The 17331-nt window shown below is 34.5% G+C and overlaps 3 protein-coding genes across 21 annotated transcripts in view; 1 reads left to right on the forward strand and 2 right to left on the reverse strand.

The window, feature by feature from the left end:
• The window catches only part of angptl3 (angiopoietin like 3), a 157820-nt gene that overhangs the window by 121001 nt on the left and 19488 nt on the right, over positions 1 to 17331 (reverse strand). The window lies entirely within an intron of this gene.
• atg4c (autophagy related 4C, cysteine peptidase) lies at positions 574 to 15770 on the reverse strand. Of its 3 annotated transcripts, XM_088598615.1 has the most exons (12): positions 13983 to 14241; positions 13340 to 13438; positions 12859 to 13005; positions 12160 to 12243; positions 10737 to 10970; positions 8853 to 9177; positions 7814 to 7884; positions 7108 to 7256; positions 6164 to 6242; positions 5416 to 5492; positions 4491 to 4610; positions 574 to 3833 (listed from the first exon to the last, which is right to left on the reverse strand). In XM_088598615.1, exons 3-12 carry the CDS (start codon positions 12932 to 12934, stop codon positions 3669 to 3671), a joined length of 1380 nt encoding a protein of 459 aa, XP_088454741.1. In that variant the 5' UTR covers positions 12935 to 13005; positions 13340 to 13438; positions 13983 to 14241; the 3' UTR covers positions 574 to 3668. The 3 variants fall into 3 exon arrangements, with proteins under 3 accessions (XP_088454741.1, XP_088454743.1, XP_088454742.1); XM_088598617.1 differs by lacking the exons at positions 13340 to 13438; positions 13983 to 14241 and adding an exon at positions 15654 to 15770; XM_088598616.1 differs by lacking the exon at positions 13340 to 13438.
• dock7 (dedicator of cytokinesis 7) overlaps positions 15471 to 17331 on the forward strand; it is a 59372-nt gene continuing 57511 nt past the window's right edge. For all 17 annotated transcript variants that reach the window (XM_088598598.1, XM_088598599.1, XM_088598593.1 and 14 more), the window contains exon 1: positions 15471 to 15607. In XM_088598598.1, coding sequence (XP_088454724.1) covers positions 15570 to 15607 — 38 coding nt within the window. In that variant the 5' untranslated portion in view covers positions 15471 to 15569. The remainder of the gene's footprint in view (positions 15608 to 17331) is intronic.

Consider the following 17331-nt stretch of genomic DNA (forward strand, 5'->3'; position numbering starts at 1 on the left):
TTGTGATAATAAAACAAAGCATTAACAACTGTATGTTACACTAGCATTGCAGTTATACAGTAAAATACACACTATAAAATGCTACAAGAAAATGACTTGATGTTGTTTAATCAACATAATATACATTTTATTCTCATTCTTAGCATTTTAGCTAAGCCAAATACATTATCTTAGAATGTTGCTGCATTATTATTAAGTTAAATGACCTCTTTTTATACTTCAGTGTTTTACCCTGAAAAACAAATCCCATTTTGTAGGAAATGCTCTTCTATTGAGGAAACCCATAGCATTTCAGTAAGGTCATATGAACTGTCTTACATGTGGTCAAAAAGAACATGGCAAATAATGCTTCAGAAAAACAGATTTCATGGCCAGAAAATAAAAAATTAAAAACAAGGGAAGATATAGAAGAAATACACAGCACTTTTAGTGTAGTATAAGGTGATGCATGACTTCAAGGATGCAGTGAAATCCCACAAGGTTTGGATCAGTTAGTACTTGTCTGACCATCTGATATGCTAACCAGTCAATGAAACCTGAACAGAACCATCTTTCACTCTGTATTATACACAGTTTTTGAAAATTCTGTTTTTTATTTGATGTTACAGTATACTGTATTTAGTACATTTAGAGAAACCCAGATGAAAATGTGGACCTTTTCCTTCAAACACTCTTTCATCCATCAAACAGTAGTAGCATCTACATAGTCTGGACAACTTGAAACCCTTTTAAACTATAAAGAAAAATACAGTCTAAAATATTTCTAATCACAAGCAAAATCTGTAAGGTTTGCATAATTAGCAGGAACCGTAATGTTTTTGGCATACTTGCATCATCATGAAATTTGGAAGCTAACATGTTCTTTAATAACTGTTAATAGCTACCACAAAATATAGTAAACCTTACACATACATTATATATTTTGTAAAAAATCAGGCTAATTAGTGATCATAATTGACACAAATCTACTTTATACTCTTACAGAAAATGTACTATAACTATGGTCAGGATCAGTTTTATTCTAAACTGCACTTTTGATCTTTGTCACAGAACGTGAAGAATAAAAATATAACTGATCTCTAAACAAGTTATTTGAAAGTAATTTCTTGTTTCTAGTAATGGCTGCTTTGTAGGCTTAAATCTATGTACAAGCACAGCTTTATAATGGGTTTTACCTTGTCCTTCTTTGCATATTCCGTAAATTAAATTAATATGAATGGATCCTTTTAAATAATTTCAGCCTTTTTATAGAAATAAAATGTATGACAAGGATTCAGTGTGTTCACCACAGGGCATAAAATATCATTGTAAGAAGAAGCACTGCTTTTTACAAATGTTGGGGGTATTGTTACTCTAAACACAAGCTTTTTGCACCAAAAACTGGACGAACCTTCCGTTAAAGAATGGCCATAACTTATATCCGGAGGGGGAGAAAAAAGAAAAATCTTTACAAATGAAGTAGCTAATAGTTAAGAATTGTGAACATAATGATGTCTCTCATAGATCCCTTTTTTAACTGAGGAATTTACTCTGTGGAATATATTAGATTTTAACAAGACAGCGATGTCAATGACACTATTGGCAGCTGTGTTAACAGAGAAGGAGCTAGCTTTGTACAGCAGAGCAGTTATTAAATTTCTCCAGAGACCATGACTCATTAATCAAATATTCATACATCTCTGTAAATACACACAGAACAGAGAATCTCCTCAGAGGAGAGCATCCCTAATACAAGTGCCCTTTCATGTTGCAGTGACAAAATCCTGAGAACACGCGGTCATGTTTTACATTTGTAATGGTCAATGTACTATCAGGTTGCCCGTTTCCTAAAAACAGACCACAAATGAATTTACTGACTATAGGCTACATGTTGCAAAGCTAAAATGATCCTATTGTGTCCTCATGCCAATATACTCTTTTTCAACACCAAGTCTAACAGACAGCCAATTCTTCCCTTTGGTGCTCAACATCAGAGGAGTAACTTTTTCCCATATGGGTGCCTGATCTGTGGCCATTCACCAGCTAATACAAGAATTTGTATTTAACACGAAAACAACAAACCATTGCTCAAACTGAGAAGGATCAGAGGACTTAGCCATGGAAACATTACATTCTGCAAAAGGATATTTTCTTTTCCTCCGGACAATTACCAATTGTGTGTGTTTCACTGTGTCGAATTTTTCTGTGTCAGTTAAATGGAGTGTATAAATGGTTAGTACGTATGACTAGTTTTAATTTAGTGCAGTTAGCTGTGTCTTATAAAGCCTTACAAAACTAGCTTTTATTTTACAGTTTTTGTCCTGTACTAAACACATGACAAAGAATTGCTTCTAAAAGAATGGCACAATCAAAAGCTCTTGGTAGGCTACATACTGTATAGCCAGGCAAGAAAAGCAATACCTGGGACCTGAATTTCAGAGAAAACTAAAAGCCATGATGTCTAATAACCAGAAATGCACACAGTTGTTTCATGTTCGTGCACAGTGAAGTGCTGTCAGAATTCTAACAGACTCCAATAAAAAGAGAATATACTCATTTTCTATGGAATTTTACTGTTCTCTTTAGAATAAAAATGAGATCAATGGGAAATGAATGCATAAACTTATCTAAAAAAACAGATTTGCTGCACTATTCTAGATACGAAATATGGCACCATAAAGTAAGAAACATTCTTAATTTCACTACATTCGCAAGCAATAAATGCATACAAGAACTAAACTGTGTGCTCTTCTGTTCTGCTCTAATGTTACCAAATTTTCTTACAGTTGAATATGAAAACACTGTTACGGTTTAACACATTTCATGCATTTTACATAACAGTACTGTGTTTTGCTTCCTTATTCAACTGCAATACTGGATCTAGATTCACTAATAGAATGATAGTAGAAAACTGGAACTTGTTTTTAATTATGTTATTTCTCACAAAACTATGCGCATAATGAGAAGTTTATATAGGAGCCCAATTAGCAATTGTAAAGCAGGAGGACTGGTTACCTAAAACATCATTTATAAGACAGTTTTGGGGTTTCCCGTTACTTGAATGGCATTATTAATAATAATGAAGTTTTAAATATCTCTGCTTTAAAACCATAAATGTATACAACAGCTTTCCTCTAGTAACAATATGCATGTGCAAAAAATGTGCAAGAATTTTAGCACAGTTTTTAGGTTCCCAAGGATATCTCTCATATTTTATTTTTGCTCTATCTTTAACTGGTAATTTAAGTAAAATGCTAAGCTTTAATTCTGACTTCATGTGGCACTGAAGATATCAAAGTATAGTATTTATTTCTCCAAATATATACAAAAATTCACTTTATTCCATGGATGATCTGTGCTCGATATCCCAATAAAACCTCTAATCATCATCAGAAAACTGATTCTCTTCCAGACTTTGGAACCTTTATTTTTATAACACAGTAATGTTGTGGTAATATGTTTTGGTCCAGAGCACCAAAGCAGTTTGACAAAGCATTAGTATTTCAGTTATTATTTTTGTGTATAATGTCCATTGTTTTAGAAACCATTTGTTGTATATTATTTGTACATGAACTGTCCATGTTGAGACTTCAAGCTTTAAAATATCTTCACTATCTTCACAAAACCAAGTATTAAAATTAGTTTTAGTTGCAATTGTTCCTCACTTTGTTACACTGGCTTTGGTATGTTCACAGCAACACAAAATCTCCCATGCTAGTTTCAGGTCTCCTTAATTCTCCAGAAGGCAATTCTTTTTGCTCAAGGGTTTGTGAACAAGTGAAGTCATAGTCCTGTCCATGACCTTTAACAAACGTAAATGCAGGATATTTCTCTTTAGACGAAGGCTTTAAAACCTGAAACACACACACACAAACAAAAAAAAAGGAAAATCACTGAAGTTTAAAATATGCACAAAACATGAGATTGACAGATTTATTGCCATTCAAATATTCCAAAACGACTAAATGAATCAGCAAAAGAAATCATTTAACAAACAACTTTCTTAAAACCTACAACTGTTATTGACCTTTTATGAGTGTAAAAAAAGTAAAACTCATTCTGTAAGACACTATTGACATTTGGCTCCTTGGGTGGACTTCGGCTAGTGTCCACCACCTAGATTCACGAGTCTAATATCATTCTCTCTGAAAATCTCCCCTTCCTCCTTTTTGATACCCATATTCAGATTCCATAGACCTTTTTCAACTGGTGGAACTTTCAAATATAAACAGACCATAAAGGGTTAAATAAAATACCTTTTAAGTACACAAATGTTTTTGAGGCTTGACTGTCTGAATGGCCACCTATGACCAGTAGTAACGCAACACAAACGTCAATTAAAAAAAAATACGCAGCACTTTCATTTTAAGGGAAATGGCGCCACCTGCTGTACTGGTACATTACAGCTAGTCGTTAAATAGTAACCAATATGTAACCGACGGCTAGTAAGCATACAGTATCTTTAAAAAAAACCAACCCGATACTGAATCTCATGGATTAATTCTGCTTACCTTTGTAATTTCCTGTGTGATCCTTTCAAAGTCTTTAACATTTCTAGAATAAAATCCAATAGTGCAGCTTGGGTCCATTTTATTGAAGGGCATCTTTTTAGGCGATGGACAGTGGTATGACTATAAAATCATAAATAAAATACTTTTCACACCCGATGGAGACTCCACAGCTGAAAAGTTGTGTTTCTTTTATTCTCTTTTCAGCACCGAATAAACCTTTACTTGTTCTTCTGTAAAGTGTGCTTCCCACTGAAAATAACTGAATCAGTATGTTCAGAGTGGGCAGAATTTGTGATTTTAATGAATAATTAAACACGAATGTAGCTGTCCCTAAATGGCAATGCTACAGAATTACATAGTACTATAGAAAGAGTTGTCTGATTAAGAAAGCGCTTAAAGGAAACTGGTAAAAAAAACTATACCACTCAACCAAATAACTACTGCTAAGTACAGCTATTAAGTCAATCAACTATTGTGTTAACTACAGCTATTAATTATAACTCTGAATTCAAACTGTCATGACTCAGCTGTTCTGTTAATAATTGTAAAAAAGGTAACAATTAAAATAAACTGTATATAGAATATTTACTTAGAATAGTTATATCTTGCCATATTTACACAGATATTATGATGGAAATTAACTTTTAGAATACCATGCAAGTAATACACAGCAATTAAAAAACCTTCCACTAGAAGATATTGTAAGAACCTTCTTTACTCTTACTAAATTCTGACCACTATTCCAAACTCTATTCTTGTTACATTCTTCTGTCCCAACCTTACTTGTCAGAAAAGAACATAAATCTACCTTCTCTTTTCAGTAATTGAGCTGAAGCTGATTTAGATTCATACCTTTAAGTACTAAAAGAAACTATTAAATTCACATTACTAAAAACATGGTCAGCTCTTTGTATTTCCATATTACCTCTAGTGGGAAATCGCTTGTGCTGACATCTACAAAAGACTGGCAGTAATGAGGATCCATGTAAATCAAGCTGTCATCTACAAGGACAAAACAAAAGACAAGTTATTCAAAAACATCTTATTATTACAATGCATATCATCCAATTTCTATGCAGAATAGCTCAAAGTCTATAGATAGTGTTAGGCTTCATGCACATCTTGAGGATCTTTTTCTTCTCATTTTGTAGGGCAGATTAAATTTCGCATAATCAAATCTGGTTGTATAAGCACATTTTTTATATAGTAAAGGGGCTGTCATTTAATTTTTTTGTGGAGAAATTACTTTTACAAACACGCAATTATATTCCCGAATTTGCATATGATAAATGCTTGGTAGAAGTAAAGGCTGGCAGGAAAAATGTATTGCTTGTCATTTAGACATCATCCAACAGTGTATCTCAAATTGGTAAAATGTAAATGTGTAAATATTGACTGCCAAGATGTACAACTGAAGGTTTCTTAGTGCTTATGAAGGTGATAAAGGGAACCTCACTTTATGCTGAAATGAATATTATGCATGTATCTTATGGAAATCAATTACTCCTGCAAGTTGGAAGATTTGGTTTTGATGAATAGACCCAGCTTTGATGGGTCAGATAAAATAAAATGAGTGCTATTTCAACTGTTCTGCTTACCAAATATGAATGCATTAACTTCTCACAGCTCTTTATGAAAATGATGTAAAATTATCTCCTTTCCCCAACACTAACCTTGAAACCCTACAAAGTAATAGGCTTGTTTAGGTTTCCCTCCAATGATCCCAAGGCAATACTCAAGACTTAAAATGCCCTATTAAGAGGGGAAAAGGGATTAAAAAAAAACAATTTCAAATAAAACATTTCACAGTCCTCAAGCAAAATGAAAAATCTACCTGTGCAATCATTGATAAAACACTCCTATGTTTTAAGACCATCTTTGTGTTATTAATAGATGAGAAAATACACCAGTCATTTGTTGATGTTGTCAAAAATGTGCAACAGAAACATTTACTTAAATGACATTTATGTTTACATCAATATAAATACATTACACTTATGTACAAAGTTTAGGTACATTTCAAGAAAAGTGGAAAGAAAGAAAAAATTTGCAAAGTTGCATTTTTTCTTTTCAATTACCCTCTACTCATTCTTTTGCAGTCTGTTCCTTCTTTTTACCTTTCTTACAAGAGGGAGTGTCACCAATACAGGTTATTACCTCACAGTGCAAAAAGAGTGCCAATTACCCAGGCCTATTCTTCATTCCCAAATTCGACATTAATCTCAAAAGTTTGGTAACCATGGATTGATATGGATGCACAGTTATCCCTCTCTCCACAGAAGAGAAGGTCTACCTGATAAAATCTTGTTTAAACATTTTACATTAGATATATCTGATATATATTGTAAAGAAATCTGCACCAGATGTGGCTCAACTCAACAGTGGATATATATCTAAAACTATGTTTTTCAGGGTAATATGACTTACCAGGCAGACACGTGCGGAGCAATAAAATAGACAATACCCTATTCACCCTATATTTTGTCAACTATGACATTGGTCGCCATCAAATTAAATGAAACCAAAAAAAATAAATAATTTTCACACTTTTATATAGACACCCAGACATTCCACACAACACTACCGGCAACAGTGTGAACAATAAGGTAAGATTTACCTTTACAAACTCATAGTATTCAGGATTACTTTTTTCCCCTCCAAGCCTTACGGGTATAAGAATAATTACAGCTTTTCTGTCTGTGTTGGGTTCAGCGTCCAGCCCCTGCGCACGCCCCTGGTGACTATCAATAACATCAGCACTGTAGACTGAAACCAATCAATATAAAAAAGGGGTCACGTTAGGGTCATTCATCACTTACACAACACAAAAGCATGAAATTGATGCAAGAATTAAATTTCAAAAAGCAGTACTGCAATCATGAATACGGTATTTATTTGACATACTGTACCTAACGATTTAACAATTTCTTCTTTTTATACAAAAGGGGATTTAGAAGCAGGCAGGTTAGGGGCTCATACGATCAGGACCTATCACTCCAATGCTCTTTATGCAGGTTCAATGCACTGAAAGAGACTACATTTCTTATTTGTATCAGACCATCGACTGCAGCCTTGAATTCTATTGAAGACTACGAATTTTCTGAACAAAAAGAGGACCAGAAGAACGAAGAAGACATATTCTTCGGGAAGTATTGAGAAGAATGACTTTGCTAAAAATGCAGCTATGACAAGCCAACACACTAGCAACACTTAAGATGCATTTAACCACACTGAACATTGTGTTTTTTTCTGTAATTTCAAAGGGGAGGTCAAGCTGGGCACAATGCCCAGACTCCCTTCTCAGCAAGACTCATTTTTCATACCTGTGCAATCCTGAGCAACATAAACTGTTATGCCTTGCAATTCAGGGTCTGTTGCTTCTTCAACAGCTTTTCTAGGAGACACAAAGGTAAGCATACACTGCACAATAGTGTTTGATTCTAGCATATTTGAGTCAAATTGATTGTTTTTTTACACCTAAGAAACATTACTAAATGGCATCTAAATATTGCATGCTCCTACTATGTGGCAAGAGAATTTATTCTCTGGTGTGTAAGAATATGTGGACAGGGCCAGTGCTACCTTATAACTCCATATTCATAATTCAATGCGTTTAATTTCATTTGGCCCTGTTTAATAACAAGGGAGTAAAATCAAACACTTATGTGTTAGCCAACTGAATGACCTTGTAACAGCCTCAGAAAGGCACTCTTCATGGCCCACTGCAAAATATCTTTTGCCTTTGTAGATTGAGTTAACTAATATAATCCAGTAGAGTCTGGCATTTATGAAGCTGTCCATAAGATGGTCCATAAGCACCTTAAATTGACTTAGAGTTTATTTTCAGTTTATGAAGAGGTTATTTCCATATCTAAACATCACTGCTTAACTTTAAGCATACCTTCTTAGCTTTGCCTCTTCGTGAGTAAAATTTCAGGCAGAAACACTAAGCTAGATCTGCAAAACATAAACTGTGCTGCGTTTTCATTTTGTTTGCCACCAGGTGACACTGTTTCCACAGAAGGTCTTCATTTGCATGTTATGAAGCACAACATTAATTCATAATTGTGGGTATTTGGATAATACACACAAAAAATATGAAACGCACAGCACTGTTTGTCTTTCTCACTTTATTATTAAATGGTTAGATTGTATAAGCTCATTAGTGGATTCCTGTTATTTTAATAAAGTAGTAGTTATCAGTTAACCTTCTGTCATTTGTTCAATTAATCTAGCTCATATTCTTTGACCCATATCATGCAAACCTCAGAGCCTCACAAGGTAATTAAGTTGTTCTCCAAGGTTTTGAAACCTACTAGAAAGGCAAGCACATGTGAATTCTAATTCATTACATAAGCATACCTCAGAATGTGTGCTACCACAGCTGGCCCATACCAGTCCCCAGCTGTTTTCCCAGATGTGCGCCCATGATCTATAAGTCTGTGCACACCCAGCTGTGCCAAGGGTGAGTCCCCAAACCAAGAGATGATTTTCCTGTGATAAATGCTACCGACGTGGGAGCTGTCATCCTCAGATCTCTTCTCAGTCTGCGGTATTGGACTGGTTTCAAGTGTCTTCTCTCCCTGCAACGATGCCTCGAAAGAGGCTACAAGCTTCCTGGCAGCATTGGCAGTCCACGTCTCAGTGTCCAATCCTTCTATCTTTAATGCATCAGGCCAGGTCCAGTCTGGAATTAAAGACAGAAGACGTTGGCTGCATTTTGTGATTTAGAATCATGTCCTAGAGGTATCTTCAAATACAATTTCCAGGGCAAAATCTTGACTTTATTCAGATGTACAGGTATATTTTTGAATGCAAAAATTCTTTTTTCATACTTGGCAGTCTTAAGTCACCTTCCTTCCGCATGGCAAGAAACTCTGCTGTAAGGCCGACTGTAAATACATTTATTGGCTTAATTGCTTACCTGATGATGAAGAACTAAAAGAAAGCAAAATGACCATGAGTAATTGTTGCATTAAATAACGCACTTCATGCATGCATGATTAATTTCAATAGAATATTTCAACAGAATAATAATTCCACATACTTAGTAATACAAACTGTACAATTAACATCTCTTTTTTCAGTGGCAATGTTCTTTATAACAGTCACAACATTTAGTTTTTACTTTTTACTAATTTTCGAAAGCAGTAAACAGTGTTTGTATTATTTATAGTTCTTTCTACTACTGAATAATTACCTTTATGAGTCTCGGGCATTTACGCATCCTCAGTAGGCAACAATCAACATTTTTTTTCCCATCATGTTACAATACTTACTCTTCCGGATGGTTAACAGGATAGCATTTCATGACTTTTCATGAAAGTGATTAAACAAACAGAATAAGTGTTGAGGCTGGTCACTTTAGGTGTGGCACTAACCGTAAAGACAAAGGCAAAGGTTATAATGCATTAACATTATGACCTTGCAATGTGTCAGAATCTGTAACAGACCTATAAATATCTTTAAGTGGCCATTACTTATTTTTATAGGCAAAGATATCTTTAATGGCATATTTCAGATCAAAAGGAAGCACATGTTAATGCTTAAATATTGCTTTCTAATTGACTACATTAAATGTTTTCTAAATGACAACATAAAGTCTGCTGTAAATCTGACTTTCTCAGTTTTATTTTATAATCTTTAACGAGCCTCTTTCTTGAAAGGGAACGAAGAAATCTGCCCACCGTATCTTTTGAATACATATTAAATATGAAAACTCGATAGCAATACAAAGCTTACTTACAAGATCTACTTTGACAAAATGGTTTTAAGTTCTTTATGTAGAAACAAACACATACAACAAAAATGAGTCATTTGGTCAACATAAAGGATCTTTACTTGCTAAAATCCTTGTGATTTCACACTGAGTGGCAATCTACAACAAACACTATCAATTACAATTCTACTTTGTTACAGCATACAGAAAGCCATCATGTTTTGCAACCAAAACTACTTTCCAAATGAATGTGGAAATGTGTAAAGCTTATGATAAAACATCTATGAAACCAGTCAAACATCTGATGCTTGTGCTTGTGCAAAATTCCTATATAACTCAAACCTACATTTTTTTTCCATTTCTTATAGTACTTCTAATCACAATGCAAAATATTGCCTAGCAGTAGTGCAACAGCTGAAATGAAGGTCATTCAAAAAACAACATCACGTAAGTACTTCATGTGATTGGCAGATAACTGAAACATACCAAGCTGAGTGAATATAAATATGAGCACTGCACACACCAACCTCTGCCTAAGAAGTGAAGGACCAGGGCCTGTGCCAGCATCATCTGTCCAGCCCTCAGAGTACAGCCCCAGCCACAGTCTGAGGACATGTTGGTGCCGGATATTGCAGGGAACTCCTCTCTGTAGGTCAGCCATACGCGAGAGGTGAAGTCTTTACGAAAGCCCTCTACATTTCCTGTGACATGCTCACTCTCGGAGGCCTCACTGCTACAGCCTTCCAAGGAACTCTCCATTTCTGGAACAGGTACAACAGACACTAATAAAATATACTTTACTGAAGGAAACGTTCCACCCATTCTCATAGTGTTTATATGTTTTAAGAAAGGAAGATGGACATTAGATACAGTTGTGAGAAAGCGTTTGTGAACCCTTAGGAATTATCTGGATTTCTGCATGAATGTCTCCTAAAATGTCATCTTCTGATCTTCATCTAAGTCATAATAATAAATAAAGACAGCCTTATTTAACAAACAACACCCACAACATTTTACATGGTCATATCTTTATTGAACAAATGGTTTAAACAATCAAGGTAATTGATGAGAAAAAGTATGTGAACCTCTAGGATAATGACATCTTGAAAAGAGGGTAATTGGAGCCAGGTATTCCAATCAATGAGTCAGGTTTGACCTGCCCTGCCGTATAAAAAAATCACACAAATTTGGTTACCTGCTCTTCACAACAGAATTCTGTTGAAGTGCAGTATGGCCCGATCAAAAGAGATTTCAGAGGACCTCAGAAGAAGAGATGTTGAAGCTCATACTGTAAGTTCAAGCAAGACATTCCAAAAATATATATGAACTGAAACAGTTTTGTATAGAGAGGAATGGGACATAATACCTCCTAACCACTGTGCAGGTCTGATCAGCAGCAACAGAAAGCATTTGGTTGAGGTTATTGCCAATAAAGGAGGTTCCACTAGTTACTAAATATAAGGGTTCACATACTTTTTCCCATCAATGACCTTGATTGTTTAAACCATTTGTTCAATAAAGATATGTCAATGTAAACTGTTGTGGGTGTTGTTTGTTAAATAAGACTTTATTATTATGACTTGGATGAAGATCAGATGACATTTTAGGAGACATTCATGCAGAAATCCATATAATTTCAAAGGTTTCACACACTTTTTCTCACAACTGTATGTTATGCAACATTAATATATATAGAAACAAAACATGACTTTAATTTTAATATATCTGAGTTCATATGCATATGTTATTTACGTATCATGAAACTTAAGTCATTTATGTTCATTTTTGGTTAAATGTCCAAACAAAAGAAATCCTGTATAGAAATGTAGACGATACACAGTATGAAAATTACTGCATCAAATTAACATTTTTTGCTCTCGATCAGAATTGGCAGTGAATTATGCTTCAAAAGTCACCTTTAAATGTATAAAACACGGTACTTATCTTTACCTTCTGCTTTGAAGTGATAGCATTTTCCCAATACGAAAACTGGAGAATTTCTGCTAAAACATGTCTTAGTTTTCAGAATCCAGCCTGGGATTTTTAAAAAGAGATACATGTACATCACAAGTTAAGATACAAATATGGGCTAATTAATGTGTTTGGAATAACAAATGTCTAAACTGATGGGTTCCAAGAAAGTACCTCACTAATAATTGAATTATTACTGCAAATGAAAAAATGTTCATTGCAAAATTAAAGGTAAATGCTGGACATCCAGTATAATATTACAGAAGGCATGTAGTTTTGGGTCACAACCCAAATGTCTGAACTACATATTACAAAATGATTAACGTTTATGTTGAAAGCACTATTATTTTTGAGTAAACATGGCTAACTGGACGTAGACAAAGTGGACTAGGCATTGAACAAAATATTTCAACAAGAAATGGACCTCAAACATCACACAACTCAAATACACAAAACGGAAAAGAATAGCATGATAAAGAACAACAAGTTTTTTAATTTTACCTTGGTATCAAATCCTATTTTATTATCAAAACATTGTTGAACGGAAATGGTTCTCATGCTGTTGTGGTATGGTATGATAGATAAAGTGATCCTAAAGTTTAGAACAACTAAACTGACTCTTTCAGTAACGACCTACAGCCTTTGTAATAATTTGCAGAGTCCATCAAATTTACTTACTGTATTTGACATTGTGCCAAGCTGACATAAACCGCGTTTTCAGTTTCTCCACCTCATCTGGTTCCTTATTCTCCATTCTGGCCTCCAAGCAATGGAACCCATCACAACCCTTTGGTAATGACTGCCCCCTGTAACTTCAGCCAAAAACTGAAGACCACGTATCAGTATAAAAGTAAAATAAATTTTAGTCAAGTCAGTCAAAAAGCCCTGGCCTGTTCTTATACTTAATATGGTATTTCTTAACTTTACTGCGGCAAAAAAAAGTAACAACACGCGAACGCATTATGGTTGTCTTATCATCAAGACTAGAAAACTCCGGAAATACCGTTCTCAAAATTACGATTCATAACCAATGCTTACAATTTACTGAAACTTGGAAGATCTAGCCATATATTAATGATAATCACAATAAAACATTTTAATAATACAATTTATAGCGCACTTTTTTAAGCAAACATCTCAAAAAGATAACCATGCCTACCAATGAGAAGCTGAAAAGATATCGCAACGGTGTGGAGATGAAAATGTGGTTTATTTTGCATCTTCTCTCCTAATCTGTAATTTCGTGTAAAACTCTTCGCTAATGAAACAAAAAGAGGTTTATTTTAATGTTCCTGACTTTCGCGGAACTTCTAAAAGGAATCGTTAACTTGTATCTCCAATGTCAAAAGGTCGGCGTTATATACAAGTATATACTGTACCACTATTACATACATATAAATATATATCACTACACTGTATCTCCTGTAATATATTTCTCTCACTGAAAGGGACATTAAAGTCGTTTAAATTAATACAAATTATAAAGGCAATCGTATTATTCGTAAAGAGCAGAAAATTAACTTGCCCCCACCGCCGTGTTAGCCTTAGTTTATGAAACACTTTTCCAAGAATAACACGTGAGAAGACTTGAAACAATGTAATATTTTGAAAGATTTGCTCAATTTGAAATGCAGCTCTCTCGGTCTAATGTATAGCATCTCTGTATCAAGATCCAATTACTGTTCATAGAGCTTTTTTAAATCACTACTTTTTAATACCGATTACAGCCTCAGTCCGATGAGCTAACTTATAAAATAGGACAACAAAGCATATTAACAACATCAGTCTTTCAGGTGACTTACCAACAGCGTGTTTACATTTTGAGGGAGCGCGACAGTCTCACAGTGTTTGCGTCACCACGCACGGGCTGTAGCAGAGGTTGGTTGTGTTACTCTACTGGGATCATCTTTGAGTGAATTTACTGCCATACATTCGAGAAAAAAATATTAATGGTGTAGCTGCTACCCATCCTGTTTGACATACTTTCCTCACACACGTTCCAGTGAACTGGTTTTAGGTATATATATAGGTTTCGACTACACTTCTTTGTAACATCATTCTTAGTTTTACAAAAAACAGCCGATTATACTGTCAGTATACTGTGCTTCAAATCGACTTATTCAAATAACAATAAAAATACATTTGAGTCAGTTGTAAGAGTGAAGCAGAAAATTATTATTAAAAAAATATTCTTAAAGAGACAGTATGTATAGTGTTAAAATGTTTTCATTTGGCATGTGGATTGTTCTTGTTTATCGGTAAGCCTCGAGCAGGGTATTTTAATATCGACAGCAAAACGCCACACAAAAAATCGCAAAATCATCAGTTCGAGAATCCAGACGCAGACAAGAAAAAAAGATATGAATTAAAACTGCTTGAGGATGTTCTGTTAGAACCTTTTATTATGAGCTAAAGTTAGCGTTAATAAGTGTAGTCGGACAAATAAATGCTGATCGTTTTACTATTTTTTTATATTGGTTTTAAAAGATTCGATGTCTTTGTTTTGCATCTTAGTCGTGCAAATTACCTAATGAGTTAGGCCTTAAGCAAATAATACATTCTCCTTGTTGATAGCATGTGTAACAGGAATCTCAGGAAACTACGCTGGCCAGATGTAAGTGTGCTAACGACATGCAGTTCACAGATTATTAGCTTCTAGATTTCCGATTCCAGAAGATTGTTTCCCTCCAGACAGGATATGAATAATTCATTACTGTAACAATTCATCCGAACCAGTTTCTTATAATGTTGCAGACGCTGGGCATTTTGAAAGACAAAATAAGTTATAATAATATCAATATAAAATCAGCTAATGTATTCAAAGTAGAAAACTCTCCCCTATCATAGAAAGTTAACTTTTTTACCATTTTAGGTGTTATTTCGTCGTTTAACCACTTTTTATATATGGTATTGCCCTGCGTCTGTTAAACTTTTAAAACTATGGGCTCGATTTTTCACTTTCCTGTCTTAGAAGTATACGTATAAATATTTATTATCGGGGCTAACATCTTTAATGGATATTTTAAAAATAATTTAATTAAATTCAACTACACGCGTTTAAGTTATATTAACTTAGTAACTTACATACTAATGGTGTGTTTAGCTCATCTCTTGCCGTGAGACTCCCCAAGCCTGCTCCACGACCGTTTTCAGCTATCCTTACACAACTCCTACCAACGTTACATACGTGTACAAAATCGATATAGGAGAAAGGATGTAAATTGAGACAGACTGTCTTGTTGCCAACCATAAATAAGGCAGACTTGTTTTTATTTTGTCGACGCGCGTATTTTCTGTTAGTTACGGTACCTAATTCCAACCACCTCCTTTCTACTCCAACAGCGCAGATCCAGAGAGCCTGGGAGCCCCACCAGCTAGCGACCGAAGTCATGGCTGAACGCCGCGCCTTCGCTCAGAAAATTAGCAGGTAAGGAAGTTTAATCACGTTTTTAACGCCTTTTTAGAATGATTACCTTATTCACGAGGGCTCCGTTTTCATTTGTCGGTGGGTAGCTTCAGTCAGTGGGTCCTAGTTTTCCTGCAGTTCATTTCCAAATAAGGCCTAGTTGTATTAAAGATGCACCAATGACCCGCCCAGACTCCCCAGCCTGTTTTTCCTCCTGTTATGTTTTTTTTTTTAATTGTGCCTTTTTCCTCTACTGTCTGCAGTAAGCTTGAAATTTTCGTCCATGTATAAAGGAGATCATTGTATCATTTTGGAGAACGGCTACAAAAGAGGAATCGTTGATAAACAGCCTGCAATTTAGATGAATGCAAATAGTATATTTTAGGCTGTCCCGTTGCAAAGAAATGATTTTTTTAATACAGTTTTATGTAGTCTTGAAAACCTGTATTTAATCAGACTAGTACGTCGTTCGATTAAAATGTTTTTAACTGCCATATTAGAAATAATATTCCTTATATCATATTCTCTTCTCTTTATAGAAGAAACTAAGGTTCAAGGCAAGAGCACGATAGAAGCTATATAATCTCATATTATATTTTTACTATTTCTACAATTGCGTCTGTTGTTATTACTAATGATATCAATATAATGTGAACTTGTAAAATATAGTGCTTAATTCCATCTTTAAACTGAAGCCTTTTCCCTACAGGAAAACTAGAAAAGATCTGTTAAAACAGTACCTTTGTTTTCAGAGTCTAGTCTGGAATATTTTAAAAGAGGTACAAATACATAGTTGCGAGACGTAAATAATGTTTAATATATGTGGAAACAGAAAAGGCAGATGTGAAATGTTCCAAAAATGGTCCACATTTAAGAATCTAATCAAATTATTAGTGCACATATGAAAAACAAAATGCTCATTGTAAAATCCCAGCAGGATATCTGATATGTTAGAAACATATGGTCCTTGTTAAGTGTTTAACTAAAGAGTTTTAACTGCATGTTACAAAGTGCTTCATTTTTATTATTATGTTTTAAAGCACTTATCTTTCTGATTGGCTGATTGGATCCAAAAAATGGATTGGATGCAGAACACTTCACAACCCAACCACCCAAAACAGGAAGAGATGTAAACAACAAAAACATGAAGAGAAAAAAAGTCTGAACTTCAAATAAGATTAAAAATCTTATTGAAAAATTGAAAACAAGATTGAAAAATTAAAGGAAATTTCAGTCTCGGATATTCATTCAATCTACTAATCACATTAGTGCATATATAACATTAAACCTCCGTAAAATGTGTTTTAAAATCATATCTTTTTGAACATCAGATTCCTCACCTTTTAAAGAAAAAAGGAGTTGTACAGTAAATGTTTTGAAACCCAAGGGTTATGAAGACCTTGTAATTATAGTACCTTACTTTGGCTTGAGAATTCTTTACCGACAAAAACAAGTGGGTTTTGCTTTTAACTGCATGCTTACTGTAAACAATACAACTTCACTGTAATTTACTAGCTAGTTAGGAAGTGCTATCTATAGAAGACTCTTGTGTTAGTTGATTAATGAATACACTCTTCAAGACAAGGATTTCTTTTTAGCCATGTTGAGGTCAAATGTAAGGTTGTCTTTCACTGCTTTTTAATCATAGTCTGCTTTAAAATATGCCTTTTAGTGTCAGTTTTTAATACCTGTTTCCAAATTAAGAGAATGTGAAATGCACAACAGACTTGTTGGGCGTTTTGTTA

The sequence above is a fragment of the Lepisosteus platostomus genome, chromosome 11 (genome assembly GCF_059453375.1).
Source record: "Lepisosteus platostomus isolate fLepPlt1 chromosome 11, fLepPlt1.hap1, whole genome shotgun sequence".
NCBI lineage: Eukaryota > Metazoa > Chordata > Actinopteri > Semionotiformes > Lepisosteidae > Lepisosteus > Lepisosteus platostomus.